The sequence below is a fragment of the Nannobrachium achirus genome (genome assembly GCF_963921795.1).
Source record: "Nannobrachium achirus genome assembly, chromosome: 3".
Taxonomy (NCBI): Eukaryota; Metazoa; Chordata; class Actinopteri; order Myctophiformes; family Myctophidae; genus Nannobrachium; species Nannobrachium achirus.
Window position 1 is genome coordinate 64696406 of NC_137812.1, and position 16967 is coordinate 64713372.

At 40.4% G+C, this 16967-nt stretch overlaps 3 protein-coding genes across 3 annotated transcripts; 1 reads left to right on the forward strand and 2 right to left on the reverse strand.

Moving 5' to 3' along the window:
* Window positions 1-559: 559 nt before the first annotated feature.
* gde1 (glycerophosphodiester phosphodiesterase 1) lies at window positions 560-7366 on the reverse strand. Its single transcript, XM_080721009.1, has 7 exons — window positions 7005-7366; window positions 6183-6311; window positions 5365-5540; window positions 3974-4079; window positions 3057-3149; window positions 2186-2397; window positions 560-1292 (listed from the first exon to the last, which is right to left on the reverse strand). The coding sequence occupies exons 1-7, from the start codon at window positions 7140-7142 to the stop codon at window positions 1145-1147; spliced, it is 1002 nt and encodes a 333-aa protein (XP_080577135.1). The 5' UTR covers window positions 7143-7366; the 3' UTR covers window positions 560-1144.
* Window positions 7367-8561: 1195 nt separating this feature from the next.
* Window positions 8562-9663, forward strand: tmem186 (transmembrane protein 186; the record flags this gene model as incomplete). The annotated part of the gene is made up of 2 exons (XM_080721563.1): window positions 8562-8577; window positions 9013-9663. The coding sequence occupies exons 1-2, from the start codon at window positions 8575-8577 to the stop codon at window positions 9661-9663; spliced, it is 654 nt and encodes a 217-aa protein (XP_080577689.1). The 5' UTR covers window positions 8562-8574.
* Window positions 9664-11418: 1755 nt separating this feature from the next.
* On the reverse strand, window positions 11419-16954 carry hmox2a (heme oxygenase 2a). The gene is made up of 7 exons (XM_080721077.1): window positions 16905-16954; window positions 15674-15779; window positions 15281-15398; window positions 14588-14755; window positions 13437-13760; window positions 12286-12418; window positions 11419-11908 (listed from the first exon to the last, which is right to left on the reverse strand). The coding sequence occupies exons 2-7, from the start codon at window positions 15763-15765 to the stop codon at window positions 11781-11783; spliced, it is 963 nt and encodes a 320-aa protein (XP_080577203.1). The 5' UTR covers window positions 15766-15779; window positions 16905-16954; the 3' UTR covers window positions 11419-11780.
* Window positions 16955-16967: the final 13 nt, after the last annotated feature.

A 16967-nucleotide genomic window follows, 5' to 3' on the forward strand; every position in this document is an offset into this window, starting at 1 on the left:
AATAAGTCGGTAGGGACTTTGTTTTAAAAATGTATTAATATTTTATATTGTTTAGAGGTGCTTACATGAAAATCAGGGGTCTAAAAACAGCCCACGTGTGGGACTGTGGGTGTCGACCCTTTTGACAGTATTGTTTCAAAATGTATTTCTCAGCATCTAATGCTTTCTTTAAATCCTAATCCGGTCTAATGTACATGTATGTATGCCTTCTTGCAATGTTACCTTACATTATGAGCTTCTGCTACCATGCATGCCTTGTTACTAAGCATGTCATTATTCCATCTCTGCGTCAATGTCGGATGCAATTCCTGTAATTCGTATAATTTTATTATAGTATTCTTAAATTATAGTAATATTCTACTACTACTACTACTACTACTACTACTATTATTATTGGTGAAAAGTTATTGTGACTGTCCCTTTCGTGAGAATGAGAATAAAAAGCAGCTCGTTATTTCACTGTGTGGTATTCAAAAAAAGGTATTAAGGTTATTAGGGTGGATCATTTAAAAAGAGCATGCACAGATTGTCAGCAACAATTCACTCCTCTATTGATGGATACAGTACAGTAGATATGTTTAGTATTTGATTCCTAGTTTGCAGACCACAAACAATTCACATCATTCACAGGTCAAAAATACAAGCAAGTTGTGTGTATAAAGTGACATGGCACTAGGTTGAGAGACAATATTCTGAAAATATAATCTTAAAACAATTACATTTTGGTAGAGGTTTGGGTTGTATAGTTAGCTTACCATGATGCAACTCCAAATATTACCAAGATATCTTCCCTTCACCAGTTGCTACTGAGATTAAACATTGATTTATGCTCCCAATTGGCTTACATTGCATGGTTTAACAGGTCTCAAAGTCACACTTTTAGCACACAAATGAATGTGAACAAGATTCTGCCTATGTATAAAATGATGCCCTATATTCTAGCATAATTTCTGTCATGTACAATATCAAACATCTTTAAACCTCCCCCAGTGCTTAAAGCTATCATGCCAGCATTTAGCCCAGATGGAAGTCTCCTAATTCAAATTAAAGTTGACATTTTCATACATTGGAAGAATCCGAAGTGTAACTTTTTTTTCTTTACGTCTTTTGTGTGTGTACACACATTTGTAGCTCCATGCCAATGTCAATAATGAGGATCACAATCTTCCACTAGGCTGTCAGTAATGTAGTTGATTTGCAACAGGTCTTGGTAGTACTTCTTCTCCACAGCCGTGTTGACCGTCCACGCTACCACATCTACCTCCCTCTGGGCCCAGTATTGGACATAGTCCCTGTTGATATGAGAGAAAGAAAAACATTTGTAAAAATTATAATTTTGAACAAACTCACACAGACACCTCAGGTCTCGATACAATCACAACATTTCGTGTTTAGGTTGTTTGATCAGGCTAACAGACATATGTTTCATGAATCATTTAGCATTCAATTAAAAATGTGTTGAAAATAAAAATAACATGATGTGTTTTCCCTACTCAACATTAAAAAGAAAATCCACCCAGTGTGAAGTGAGCAGTGCCATTTATGGGTTCATTTCATTCAGCGTCCCGCAAAGCTTGGCAAATGTGACCCTGGCCATATGTACAAACAGACACCAAATGACCAATGACAGTCCATACTGACATGGAACAAACAGACAAAGCCAGATGTAGGAGCGGCAAAATATGTACACATAACACAGGTTAGGTGTTACATGATGACGGTGAAATGTTATTTTTATCATTTTACACAGGAAATGCATCATTTTGAAACAACTGTTTCCCAAATTGCTTGTAGGATTAAATAACACAATGCTGTTTGGAGAGACTTTGGGTTTGGTGCCTTTGGTTTAGCTTAGAGCAGTATAACTCGTTTCTATTGTGAAAATAGCAGATCTACATGCTCACAACGCCATTGTGAGCATGTAGATCGGCTATTTTCACAATTTCTGCCTCTAATATTTGACAATTTGGCCAATGTTTAATTTGTCATTTTAGAGATATTAAAAAGTCCTTCTTGTCACTTTAGAAATGTGTACATAACGTCTATACACTTAAACTGTATGTTGGTTTGTTTGCAGTTGAGTGAGAAAACAACATTGCACATTAAGTTATTCATTCCGGGAAAATAATTTGGGGACCCCCCCTGGGTCCCGACCCTGGCTGTAATGTGACTTAGAGAGACTCACGGTGAGACAAAGTTCTTCTGCACCAGGAAGGCACTGATTCCACAGAACTTCCACAGCAGGTGATGGTGCGCCCAGTCCAGCAGCACGTCCATGAGGGTTGTCCAGTGGTGTTGCCATGGTGACGAGAAGCGTGGCTTGCCGTCTCCGAAGAGACTCAGACTCCACGGCCGGTGAGTCAGTGCTGTGACCACGTCCGGGTCAGCCTGCCTCATCTGAGCCGGGAGGAGGCAACAAAGACAGAGACCCATTCAGAGATGACGTTTTTAACATTCATCGACTCCAACAAGTACAGATTACCGTTGATATGTACTGTAGCTCAGGGGTCATCAACATGTCCGTACCTGGACAAATGTGTCCATGGCAAAGACTTGGCCTTGTCTGTGGCAAATTTGAGATTTTCTTTTTTATACACCATTTTAATGTTCTTATTTAGGTTATAAAACCCAATTACTGAATGTCAAGTCTCCAGGTTTACTTCAGAATATGTACAGTATGGTGCTAGTGTCATACCACTAGTATTAGTGGCTCACATGTTTTATTTGCAAGGACCCCCATAACTAAGAGTGTACAAATGGAAGTGTACAAATGGACAAATGGTGTACAAATGGAACCAAATGGACCCTTATGGGTCCATTTGTACACTAAGAGTTACAGAACTGTTATGGTTAATCACGGCTAGCTCTTTTTTCCCCTGATAATATTATTGTCTTCCTGATAACTCATTTTGTGTATGTCGTGCCAAAACTTTCCACCACAAGCCAGCATGACGATGACCCCTGATGTAGCCACAATGTACATTCCTACACCTCTGTGTAAATATGTATAATTTACATGTAAAGCTCTTATAGCAGTAATAGCACTGCCTACTTACCCTGTATATTACTTTGGGCTCAAAGGAACAGACAATGCTGGTGTTGTAAAGAACTGGATGTTTCTTATACAACTCCTTAAGAGCTGCTGCGGCCTAGGAGAGGACAACAAGCACATTTGCTGTTGGATATTATGTGGTACTTGTTTGCAGGATGTGTGTATTCCTCACAGACTTGCAGGTGGGCTGACCTCTGTGTATGTGTCTGTAGGAATACAACTCTGGCCCTGACCGGCTGAAACAACAACCCCATCTATGATACAGCCCTGCATGCCTTCGCTTGACTGAAAATGTACTGATTAACAACAAACAGACTTGTGTCAGTCATTAAGTCCTGACCTCAACCATTCCCACATACAAAAAGATTAATCGATTTAGGTTAGTAGGATGAAATACTTGACAAACATCCAACTGAGTGGATAACTAAAGGGATACTTTGCTTATTTTTAACCTAAATCCCATTATACTGGTGTGAGATTATAATGATATTGGACAAAAAAAAAATACTGTATTATTTCATATATATGTCTGAGCAAAATACAGAAATTCCATATGTTGTAGAGAAAGACACATAATATATTCATACATGCATACATCAAGCCCAGAGGTCCAGAAGGGCTGGTTGAAGCAAAATATGACAAGTGGCCAACTGGTACTGCAAGCTTTACTACAGTATTGGAACGTGTACAAGCTGACTTAACAAGCATAGAGGACACTATCAATGTCCTCAAACCCCAGAAGGAGAGACACTTTCAGGGCAGTCTGCACTGGATGAGCAACCTTCATTGAAATGAGTGTGCATGGATTTTCAGCAAGGAATTCATCATCTCGGATATTCTCAGAGAAACAATGTTTTAGTGATCCAAATCAATTAAAACGTTCAGACTTCAATTCAGGCTCTTGACTTGATCGACCCGTACCTCGTCTGGGTGTCCTTTAACATCAAAGTAGATGGTGAGCTGGAGTTTGATGCATTCCTCCACAGCCTCCTGCAGTGTTGGGATCTTCTCACCAGCAAATGTTTCCCTGAAAGGCCGCAACAACAAGCAAACAGTTAAGACCATGGTCCCTGGATTAGATGTTACAAAAAGTAGAAATGAACATTGCATTCATTGCTGTATTTTAGAGCTAAATTGCAAATAACTACCCACAGAAATATATAGTTCTGCATTCAAGTAGCTTTCTGACCTCCTCACTTGATTTACACTTTACTATGTGGTGTTTTGGAAGCCCTTTCTCCCCACTGTTTGACTAGTGGATCATTACGTACATACTGAGGCATTTATCCGACTTGCTTTTACAAAGCTGCCTATGATACAACAGCAGAATGATTCATTTCACACCACCATGATAAACTGTCAACATGAAAGAGTGCACATAATGTAATATACACATAAATCAGCATTTTTTACTTACTTTTTATTTTGTCACATGCGCAAACATTCACAGGGTCATCATTTTACATAATTTCCATTAAATCAGCATTTATGATCACAAAATGCATGTGATGAATTTCATACCCCTCTTCCAAAGGCCTTGCACACTATTATGATAACTAAATATTAATATTTTCTTTTTCTAACTCAAGTTGATGGTGGACTCCACACCACAACTATTATAACAGTGGTGAACTGATTGTTAATCAGTGTGGATTTGCTCACATCGTTATTATCGTTATAGTTATCTTTATAATAATCCTTCTCGATGTGTGGACACTGGACAGGCCCTGAGACAAGGCTTCTCATCAGCCTCTATGTTTAGGAGAGGCCTGACAGATGCCAGCGCTCTCCCCAGGGTTCCCACACATTTTTACCAATGAATTTCCAAAACTTTTCCAGAATATTTAACATAATTTCCAGGACTATATAACAATAATTCAGCTCAATAACAGGTCGCTTACTCCTATGCGCAATGCCCAAAGACAGGTAGTATATGGCAGTGGTTCTCAACCTTTTCAGGCTGTGATCCCCGAAATAATCATATTTTAACTGGGGACCCGGCACCCTGACGAGCACTAAGAGTTGAGGAATTTTGTATAACACTGTTCTATTGTGAAAATAGCAGATCTACATGCTTTGTGAGCATGTAGATCGGCTATTTTCACAATTTCTGCCTCTAATATTTGACAATTTGGCCCATGTTTAATTTGTCATTTCAGAGGTATTAACAAAATCAATAACCAAAGACAATGCATAGCTATTTTTCCAGGACCCTTGATGAATTCCAAAACTTTTCAATTATTATTTTTTTTTTCTAATTTCAAAATATTTCCAGGAATTTCATGACCGTGGGAACCCTGTCTCCCTCTCACCTGAGTCGATGTTTGGCAGCTGCATCCAGTTTAGCCAGCTCAGAGAAGCTCATCTGACTGAGTGCTCCCGAGCCGTTGGTCGTACGGTCCACCGTGTCATCGTGCATCAAAATAGGGACGCCATCTGATGAGAACTCCAGGTCCAACTCCACACCCGATGCACCATTCTTACTGGCCTGGCAGCAGCAGAACAACAATATAAGAGAGAATCATAGATATTTGTCACAATATTCACCAAGAATCTGATGACAGGCCGAAGTAGCTTATCCTTTAATTTTAACCTCAATGGAGAGACCTTCAAACTTGAGTATAATCTAAACTTCAAAGAGATTAGGAAGAGTTGTGAATCTAAATGTTTTCTTTTTTGATTGATTTAATATATCAATTAGTAGTTAGTTTGCATAGGAAATGCACAGGACAGTACAGTTCAGATACAAGGTCTACTAATAGGATTTAAACACAAGAAAGCACTATGGTTGTTTACATTGGGGTCCTTTGTAATCAATTAATTGACTGTATTAGACTCTATTTCAGACTGTATTATTTTAGGTAGGGGCACAAATAAATAAGGATGTACTACTAACTAGTGTTGTCTGGGCAAGCAATTATACAATTATATACAATGTAAGATTGTATTAATTCATATCCTAGCTTGCATGGAAATAGGCTGTAAGCAAATGTGTGGTGTGGTTTTCCATTTAAACAGGACACCCATCATCATGCATCCCAGATGTGTCCTCCTGGTCAGCTTCATTTTGACATTATGGGATAAAGACCCCCTTGTCCCATAAAGAATGGTTGTTTTGACCCCTCCTCACCTCTCGTATAGCTGCTATGGTGTTCTCTGGCGCATCGTGTCCCCCACCACGGTGGGCGATGGCGGACACCGTGGAAGAGCCTGTAGCTCTGGCTGGTCGCAGCACCTGTCGTGCCCGGCTCTGTGGCACCTGAGGCAGTGGTGTAAAAGAGTACATTTACTTGAAGTAGTTCACAAAATGACTTTTTTCTATTGATTACTCACAACATGGAGACTTGAGTTCAATAATATGTTTTTGTATTTGTCGCATTCCGGATAAGACAGAAATGTGATTATAGTACATGTACGCCCATTGATTCCAGATGGGGATGGGAACCTTACCCGAATGCATTTGGGTTTGAGGTATTTGCACTTTATTTGAGTATTCCCAGTTTTCAGTAATTTTACTTTTACTCATATACAAATATGTCATAATAACTCAGAGGCAAATATTGTACTTTTACTCCACTACAATTATTTGAAAACTTTAGCTACTAGTTACTTTGTAGATTTTGATTATTATTACAAAACATGCATTAACCACTTCAGCCATATACATTTTGGCCATTTGAAAATAACAGATCACAAGCTTGTAGATCTGGTATTTTCAAATGATTGTTTTACATTTGAAAACTTGAAATGGGTCATTCTGCATAATGAGTAGGCTTTTACTTTTGGTACTTTATGTAATTTTATACCAATACTTTTGCACTTTTACATGTACATGTACATTTTGAATTCTGGACAGTTGTTAACAGAGTTTTTCTTTTACATTGTTGCAGTGTTGCAGTGATACTTTTACTTAGTAAAACAGTTGAGTACTTTAAGTTGTCCCACCACTGACCTGAGGGAAGCGAAACGCCAGCAAGAAGACGTACAAGGCAGCCGTGAGGCCGGTGGACCACACAGGACTTCTGGTCCCCAGCAGAACCACGACGAACACCAGGGAGTAAAGTGTCACATCATCTCCTAGCTGCAACATGATGTCTGCAGGCTACATGTGACAAGACAGACAGCAGTGTCCAGGGTTGGAACTTTCTCTCTCTCTGTCTGTCTGTCTGTCTGTCTGTCTGACTTAACTGCTTGTTCCTTCTTCTTTCAACACGCAAGTCCCTGAAAAGGTCATGTTCTATGGGGAGAGGTTTGTTCCGTCTTCGTGTCCCAGTCTGAGAACGATAAGTTATAATAAATGTCCACGCCTCAGCAGAATTGCCATTCTATTAGTGTCGCACATGGCTGGGTTGAGCTGGTGGCTGATAACCTATGGCCTATATCCGATATGATAACAAACATGACCATATGACAGCTCAGCAGATGGGGTACGCACAGTGGTGCTTTGGGATTTTTTTTTCCGGGCGGACGGTCATTTATTGACGTCACGTGCACGCGCGTGCACGCGCCTCTAGAGGCTATTTAGATAGAAAGGATGTCAGCAGATCTAATGGTGGGAAAACAATAGTTTTCTAGTCTTAATTACATTTGCATTGTTACTTAAGATGTTATGTTCTACTTTCTTTAAATTCATTTAGAAAATACAGCGCTGCAGTAGGATAGAGAAACAAAGTTTGCCTTGAACGAATCTCAAACACTAAATACCACAGTAATGGATGAGGACACACACACATCGACACATGCACATGCAGTCACAGCTGGAAACCTAAGTAGGCTATATATCCATATGAATAGAGGCTTGAGGACGCTCACACATTCACCACTAGAAACCTGTTATGCATAGTAGTAGCCACTGATTAAAGTATTGCTTGTAGTTATCGCGGATTCGCGGGGTGGGGGGTTGTCGCGGCTCTCGCGGGGGGTATGCACGCGTTTACACGGTCGTGCACCGTTCGGTGCCGTCCGTGCGCGTGCATGTGGGGAAATATTTCCGGCCACACGGCGTCCGGTCGCGTCCGGCCCCCAAAGCACTACTGGGTACGCAATATTACGCACCACGTTATGCACGTCTTTACGTCAAATGACTGGGGTTCAGGTGGATCCATTCACATTGTAGTTGGGATATCCGGTTTAGAGCGGATACGGAAAGGAATACGTACTATGCTTGCCTTTGTTCCAAAAAACCGGATACAGTAGGCGGGGCTTTGGATCGGATCCGAGCACAGAACAGTAAATAGAAAACATGCTTTAGTTTCTTCTTGCCACTGCCTAGGTACTACAGAAAGCTTGATATGCAACGTTTCGTCAAATATATATATTTTTTTACTAAATAAAATAAAATGTATATCCCATAATAGATAATACACTTATAAACGAACCAGTAAATTGCCCACCAGAGAGGACACGCCTAGTTGTTTTTGTTCACCATCATCAACTACATCCGGGTTGAAGTTTAAACATGGCTGCATCCATGCTGTTATCTTTTTATTGACATTTGGTTGGAATTAAGCTTTCTGTCCGTCATGGTAAGACAGACTTCTGTCCATTTTCTCAATTTTATTTTTATTAACTTGACATGCATGAGCTCTGGAGAAAGTAGACACTAACGTTTGATCCTGATTATTAGTGCACATAGCCAATTGTAATTGTAATACCTAGACAGTTAGCTGGCTATAACATGTTCTACAATGCAGATGTCATAGTATACTAGTCAGTGTGTGTGTGTGTGTGTGTGTGTGTGTGTGTGTGTGTGCATGTACATACACTAAAAAAAAACAGAAAGGATCTCCTTTTAGTTGACCTTGTACCAGTGAACTGTACTGTCATGAAACTCTACCTTTTCCAATGAAAATTTCTAATAGTCTTCAATCAATCAATTAATCAATCAATCAATCAATCACACGTTTGTTATATATTTTCATGTTAATTTTAAATTCCTTTGATCTTTCTATCTGATACAGCTTAGGTCAACAGCAGTCCTTCCCAGGCTAACTTCGCAACTACTCTCCTGTGCCAGAGGATCATCATGTGTGCTGAGAAGCTCGGGTGTGCGGCCCCACGGAGGACTAATGGCACCCATTCAGCTTTGTTCTTCCCAAGTGATCGCCCTGTCAAAATACTGTGACCTGTCCACACAGAAGCAGTACAGCTTGATCTACAAACTACCACACATAAAGCTCCTCAGTGGTCTCTCCAGGCTCAAACTGCTTCAGACGGCCATCACCCTGGTCATCCTGCCTCCCGTCTATTACCTCTATCTCCAGGGTGACGTGTCCTACTTCCTGGTCACTTATAGCACTGGCATAGCGGCGTTCGCCGGCGTCATGTTGTACACCGCCAGTCACTTCCTCAGGAGGGTGGTGGGCATGATGTACCTGGATTCCTCCCAGACCACCCTCAAAGTGTCTCACCTCAGCTTCTGGGGCAGGCGGCGCGACACGTACATGCCCGTGTTGGACGTCATGACCATCGGGGACGCAGGGGACGAAGTGGGTGAACCCATTCTGAAGCTGAAGAGGTTCAGTACCCCACAGACCTTGTATTTCTCCTTGCGGTTTGGACAAGTGGTGGACAAACGTGCTTTTGAAAAGGTGTTTGGGTCTTTATCGTGATGCGTGATTTGTTGAAGACAAGACTTATTTGTGTACGTTGTTGAATATTTCAGTATTGAACTCACATTCAAAGTGACTAAAATCACGTGTTTCAATATTTAATGCACAATAAATTATTGCAACCAAGCAATTAAACTGAGACACGCCTGTTCACTGTTAAAACATAATTACAGTGTCTTGAAAGAGTGAATTTATGAGTATGTTGTTGCCAATTGACATTACAGTACATCCAAGGTCACAAAGCATAACATTTTGTTGCACCCTATTATGAATTATTGAGAATAACATGATCAAACTTAAGTATGAGATTTTACATTTACACAATTCTCACACTATGTAACAGTTATGTCCATAAATATGAATTTCTATTGAGCCATAATGTATTTTCAATACTATTTTAAAGTGCAATGAATCTCCTCTACAGTAATTGCACATGAAACATGTACATTTCAGGTAGGAAATCAAAACCAATACTTTGTCAGTGTCCTTGTAAAGGGGCTGGAAATACTGCACATAAAACACAATAGCACAACACTGAGATGTCAACAAACCTCTGGATCCAGAAGAGATGGCTAACTCTGGATCTCTCTGTTACTGAGGATTTTCCATCCTACCAGGATTCATTTGTCTCGCATAACATTAGACCAGGGGTTCTCAAACTGTTTTAGGCCGTGACCCCCAAAATAAACATATGAACTCGGGAACCCCACCCTGACAAGCACTTGGAATTGTAGGTATTACATTTAATGTGACTCGGTTCCACAGATAAATATTGTAAAAATAGCAGATCTTATTCTCACAACGCCTCGCAGTGAGCATGTAGATCTGCTATTTTCACAATGTTCGCCTCTTGTTTTCTTAATATTTGACAGTTTGACCAGTTTGGTGTTAAAACGGTCTTGAAAGTCCTTCAATAGTCACTTTATAAATGTGCAGATGCCCTGTATACACAATTACACATGTACCCTATTGAGCCTGGAGAGACCACTGAGGAGCTTTATGTGTGGTAGTTTGTTTACTGTTGTTTACATTTTTTTTTACATTAAGCTAATCATCGGTGTTGGTGGACCCCACAAAATAATTTGGGGACCCCACTTGGGGTCCCGACCCCAAGTTTGAGAACCACTGCATTAGACAGTTACAGCAAAGGTTACATACTATAGGTCACTGCAGTTACAGTATGTGACCTGATTGTATAACTCCACAGCAGAGGGACAGATTTGAGTTAAGGATTCAGCGATTCACTACCATGATGCATACAGTACTTACAGTATACATACAGTGGTTAGGCTACCCCTATAAAGACTGAAGCGAGGGTGCAGTAGCCTGAACGGGGAAGTCAATATCAAACTGTAGCCTGTCCAGTATGGCAGGGATAAGGAGAAGATATACAGCAGTTCCTCCGGCCAGTTGTGGGCACTGGGCAGATGGCATCCAGAACCAGGGGTTCCAGACACAAGAATGTCTACTCAAATTCTGCCATACACTATTTTAAGCACAACATTATGCAGGCATGTGTCCCCCTCGTGTGGCCCTGCCCACAAGCATGTATACTATCATGTTGTGGACCCTGGGAATGTACGCTGCATGTGCAGATGGTAGAGAGCCCAGAAGCAGCCTCTCAGCCACTGCCACACTGTGGAGACATGGAGATCATTCTCTCACCCTCTTGATGGTTGATGTAAGCCAACGACTCACTTGCCACTGTGTCCCCCCCCCCCCCCCCCCCCCCAGCCTGTCAGGGATGTGTCCGAGCATACCAGCTCCCTGTGGCACATCCCATGCAGCTTCACTCCCAGAGAGAAAGGAGTATGAGCGCTACATCAACAATGCCCTCAGGCGCTGTGTTGATACCATAATACTGTGTACATAACTACAAAGACAGACAAAATGCAGTTATAGTCCTGGTAGAACGGGAAAACAGCAGTAACGGGTCCTTGAAGAAATAGGTTGGTACTCGGGAGCAACAGATCTACAGTACTATAACACATTATTAGTGTCCTGTAGAAACAATGAGAAGTTGGGGGGGTAGTCAAATTTTGTACTTTTTCTTGCTAATAATAGCAATAAACTGTGTCTGAGCCTAGTAGTAACTGGATGAATCGGTCTATGACAGATCACATGATGTACCAGGCAGCCAGTCCAGCAAAGGCAGCCACCCAAGAGGCCAGCACCAACTGGCAGGTAGGGTGTCTAAGAAGTGTCATGGCTAACTGACATGCATAGCTGGGATTTCCACTGGCGGCTGTGAAGAAGAGGCACATGAAGAAAAGAAAGAAGACAGACGTATGAATGAGTGTGGCAGACATAAAGACCAGGATGAGTAATTTGATCATTGACAGTCATATGGAAATTACATTAAAGGATAATATCTTTAGTTTTTTGTTGCATTCCTAAGACAATAATTTGATTACAATAAATGTATTGATTCCGGGTGGGACCCACATTTATTCGGGTCCCCATCCAGAATCAGTGGGGGTAAATTTACTATAATCAAAGAAAATACAAAAAGAATATTAATGAACTCAAGTCTCCATGCTGTGAGTAATCAATAGAAAAAAAATACATTTTGGGGGTGAACTACTCGTTTAACATCACAAAAGACTCTTTGTGTTGACTTACCCATTTTAGCAGCATAATACGGACACTTGTTGATGTCTTCTCCCTGCATAGTCTCTGCATGACTGTGTCCAATGCCTGCATCTTGGACCTCCTCTTTGATGGTCTTCCCAATCTCTTCAAGTTCTGTGAATACCTGTGATTCAATGAATATAGACAGAATCTTAAACATGTTCAAATATGTTACTGCACTTAAAGCTGAACTAATCTTAGGGGTGTAACGATACATTTGAACAACGATACGATACATATTACGATACATGGTTGACGATACGATACATGGACGATGTTGGTTCATTCATAGCGATACGATTTACAAGTAATATTGTATCTATACCAAGATTGGTGTAAATGTGATGTCGCTAAGGTAGGAGTAATGAAGGGGTAGGATTAGATATGTTGTATACTTCATCCTATTCCTTTTCGAACATGTAAATTATTTATGGTATTGTTTTGTTGCCTGTGGTGCTTGTTTATTTTTTTGTATTTATTTTTTCGTTGATTTTGTTGTCTACTTTAAACTCCAAATAAAGCTTTTCATTCATTAAAAACTATTATACAGATTGGTCAAAATAAAAATGTATGAAAAAAGGTGACATAATACAGCTTTAGAAATTAAAAAATAAAATAAAAACTTTACAGTTGGAACTTAAAATCTAAGAGGCATTTTCATTAGAACATGTTCAGACACATTTTGCCATTTAAATGTTTTAATTACTCTGTAGTACCTTTCACTATGGAGAAACTAATAAAAACCTATGACATAATTTGGGTCAGCAGACTCCATCGGGGATAACTTTACACGATACATAAAAGGTGGTGAATAGAGATGGTGAATTTGTAGACATTAATCATACTGTATATCATTTTAAGACATATATAAAAAGGCTTCCGAATATGGTATTCTTATAACAGTTGTCTTATTCTTGTTTATGCAGTTTTGCACTAAGGAAATCATAGCTGGATTCTATTTAGAAAACAAAATATACAAATGGTATGTATATACAGAATATAGTGTACTAACTAGAATAATTGCCTCTGTTTAATGCATTTTCATTCAACAAGGAGAAAGACTATTTTGGAGACGTAGGTATCAGAACCTCTATTGACAGTAAACACCACTGAGGCCACCACACGCACTGCATTTCCCTTACCATCATGTTGAAGCCAAAGGTCAGATTGGACTCGGCCACGATCCTCTCCTTGGTCTCAGCATCCATCTCTATCTCGTTCATCCTGCACCTGTACAGTTGCTTAAAGCCCTTGTGACTGTGGATCCCCTCGAACTGGTAGAAGTTGAGGCCCTCGCCTGTGGAAGGGAGTTTCAGTGCCCGCTGCGCCACCTTCTTCAGGATCTGCCCTCCAGAAAGGTCTCCCATGTAGCGGGTGTAGGAGTGAGCCACCAGCAGAACTGGATCCTTGGCTCCCACCTCGTGAATTCGGTCAACATAAGGCTTTGTACCTGGAGAGAGGCTGATCTGTTGGGACATGGTGAAACAACATGAAAGCTGGTGTTTGACATACAAAATGTAAGGGATAACGTCTGGATGAGCGGTCTTTATCGAGAAATAAAATCGCCTCTGGGGTTATCAGCCTGTCTGGATTTTATTTCTCGATAACGACCGCTCATCCAGTCATTATCCCGTTTATTACCCGGCTACTCTAGAATTCATAATTTACACAAGTGTTGCGCTGGGCGTCTGGGCGCTGGGCGTCCCCCCAACACAACACACATTCGCCTTGAAAAACAAGGAAGTGTTGGTCAAATATAATCCATTTTCTGTTACTGCATCGTCTTTCACGCTTCAAATATTTTTAAAGAGAGATATTTTTGAGAGCAACGTTTAGTTGTAAATGACACTGTGTGTTTGTTTACGTGGCTCTCATGTTGGATCATGCAGTGCAGCCTGAGTGCAGGAGGTGCTCTGAGCCTTTGATTAGGCATCGGTCTGTTATAGAGCGGAGCGGTCTGTTATCAACAGTTTCAACCCAGCCATGTAATAACCTATAATATTGAATCATTGAGCTTTAATAAACATTCATGTTTTCCGTCATCAGAGGTGACTGGAGCAGGTGTTTAAAAGACCCCTCTCCATTGATACATCAGCGGTTGTGTGGTGACCTGAAGCCTATTTTATGCTCTGTAGTATGATGGTGTCAGTTGTCTAACCTGCACAGGCTCAAGCAGCAGACAGTTCTGCTGCTGAAAGATAAAACATCATTTGGTTGCAATGGCCAATTGGCCATCACAATCGACTCTGATCTGTTGCCCACTGCACTATCAAGGCTCAGTACTGCTGCTGACCTGTTTCTCCCAGTCTTCTCCGTAGAAATACTCCAGGTCTCGGGCAAGAGCCTCCCTCCGATGTAACTCAGTGGGGAAGTAGATGGGTGCAAACTGGTGGTGGTCTTGATTCTTCTCAATCTCCTCTTCCAAGGCTGAGTAGACAAAGTAGAGTGCTTCTGTGCCTCTCTGGTAAGGAGAGAGAGAGAGGGAGACCCTATATATTATTGTTTCCCAGTGGGTTGGGACACATTTTTAAATATATTATTTAATTCTTTATATATAAGATTTGAAAAAGTAAAAAATAACAACAACTATCAATTAAAAAACGTTCCAATATTTTTGAAAAGTATTTCATAAATAAAAAAGCAAGGAAAATAGCAAGCTCTGAGCGTGCTAATTTCACTAGTTTGGGCAAATATCTTTTGGGTCTTGAGCTGAAAGGTTTTGGAAGCACTGCTATAGATAATATAAGCTACAGCACACACATATAGTTAACAATACGATGCCAACACATTCCTCTTTTATTAATAAAACAGCTTTTTGTTGTTTGTGTAACTTCCACAGTTACTGTATTAGTAACAGATACTGTAAAGAGAAGCATGTCAAATGCATGGAAACAATATACCAAATATAGGACATATTGAAAAAGCTCTGACATAAAGGAGAATCCATGTACCGGTAAATACACTCACTGGCGACCAGAAGACAAACCTTGAAAAGCTCTCGCTTGATGCGCCCTCTAAGGAAGTCTTTGACAAACTGACAGTTCTCCGCCTTGTCATGTGACTCTTTGGTCCCCTCCGCTAACAGCTCGGACAGGTCAGTTGGACTGATGGTGCATGGAGATGATAGAAGACAGAAGAGCAAAGCTGTCATGCTGCATTATGGCCATCAATAACTAATGCATGCAAGATATTTTCAATTCATAATAATTATAACTTATTGTCCACAATTACTCATTTTCTTGAAACTTAATCTGACAAGTTATAATTTTAACTTCATATTGTCTGTAACTCCGTATTCCCAGGGCAGTAGCTGTTCGTGGTAGAGCACTCATGATGAGAAAATGTACAAGCAATGATTGAGACGAACAACAAAACATACCTTAAAACCTCATCATCATCCTCGACGACAATCCTTGCTCCTCCGTTTGACACACCATTGGACTTTGATTCTGGCATTACCTCAGCAGTCATTTTTTACTTGTGTTCTGCATCAAGTAAGGTAGGATAGAGAGAAAGAGAGATGCATTTTTCTCAGAATTCATTCAGCCATATAGCCTACAAGTACACCATCACACTATAAATACCTGCAAGGAAAATGTGGACTAGAACAATGTTGTTAGACTGATGGATGTATTTATTTATTGTGATTATAAGAAAGCAGTGGGGCCTCTGCTAGTTGCACTAATGCCAGGCTAAATGAGCATCATGCACCACTGTTGCATAAAATAACAGGTGACAGTAACAGATGTCATAATATCATGGCTAGCATGCCTTTGTCACACAGAAACTTCCGCAGTCATATCGACCATGTTGTTGTTCTCTGTTATTACAACACATGGCATATGTAGCTTAATGGGGCATGGGCCATGTAATAGCAGCAGCATAGCCTACGCTGGTTGGCATTTTGGCAACAAACAACAGATTGAGGCAACACATAACCAACTGCCCAATTTGTTCTGTGTAACATGTAGTACTAGTTTAGTGTTATCAGGCATTAATTAATGATTAGGCCTACTGTAAAAACAATCTACCAAAGCTGGCACTGGTCTAGCCTTGGAATAAGACTATGACAGATATATTTGATCAAGTCTGACTTTTACTTTCATATCTATCCTCAGAATAGATATACATCTATGATAATCTCTAGATCCAAGGCTAGCACTACATGGTCAGCAGTGAGCAGTCATAAGGCCGTAAAACCTTTTCACCTCTGTAGCCTAGTAGTTATTGTATAAAGTTATTATTAAAAAGGGTGGGGGGAAAAAAGAAGAAACTAGGCTGAGAGGTGAGAAGGTTTTAATGAGCAATGAGAAGAACTCATTGCTCAGAACAAAGTGCTCTGCACTCAGCACCAGTATCTGTTTTTTTTACAGAGCATTTAGTCCTTAAATTATACAATACAATGTTTGACTCAAATACATTAGTCTGACAGATGTCTCTGTGCAGAGGACATTTCATGGACAGTTACAACACTCACTGTGACATTTAAGTTAATTCGTGCGTTCTTGCCTTAACACATGCAAGCACTTTACAGCTTTCTGCAAGTCAAGACACACAAAAAGCAATCACATAAACTGATCAACATGAATGTTATGTTAAGGTTTGTTTACCTCTTTCGATAACTGATTGCAGCAACACCCGACAGTGAAAGCATGCAGCATACATAACCTCGA

Excerpts from the sequence above, each read along its gene's own strand:
- hmox2a (XM_080721077.1), bottom strand. The coding sequence starts at position 15,765 with ATGACTGCTGAGGTAATGCCAGAATCAAAGTCCAATGGTGTGTCAAAC. Across the intron at positions 15,399-15,673 it reads GATGATGATGAGGTTTTAAG|TCCAACTGACCTGTCCGAGC; the intron begins GTATGTTTTGTT and ends ATGCACCATCAG. Across the intron at positions 14,756-15,280 it reads TCAAGCGAGAGCTTTTCAAG|AGAGGCACAGAAGCACTCTA; the intron begins GTTTGTCTTCTG and ends TCTCCTTACCAG.
- gde1 (XM_080721009.1), bottom strand. The coding sequence starts at position 7,142 with ATGTTGCAGCTAGGAGATGATGTGACACTTTACTCCCTGGTGTTCGTC. Across the intron at positions 6,312-7,004 it reads TGGCGTTTCGCTTCCCTCAG|GTGCCACAGAGCCGGGCACG; the intron begins GTCAGTGGTGGG and ends CCACTGCCTCAG. Across the intron at positions 2,398-3,056 it reads AGCCCAAAGTAATATACAGG|ATGAGGCAGGCTGACCCGGA; the intron begins GTAAGTAGGCAG and ends CTCCCGGCTCAG.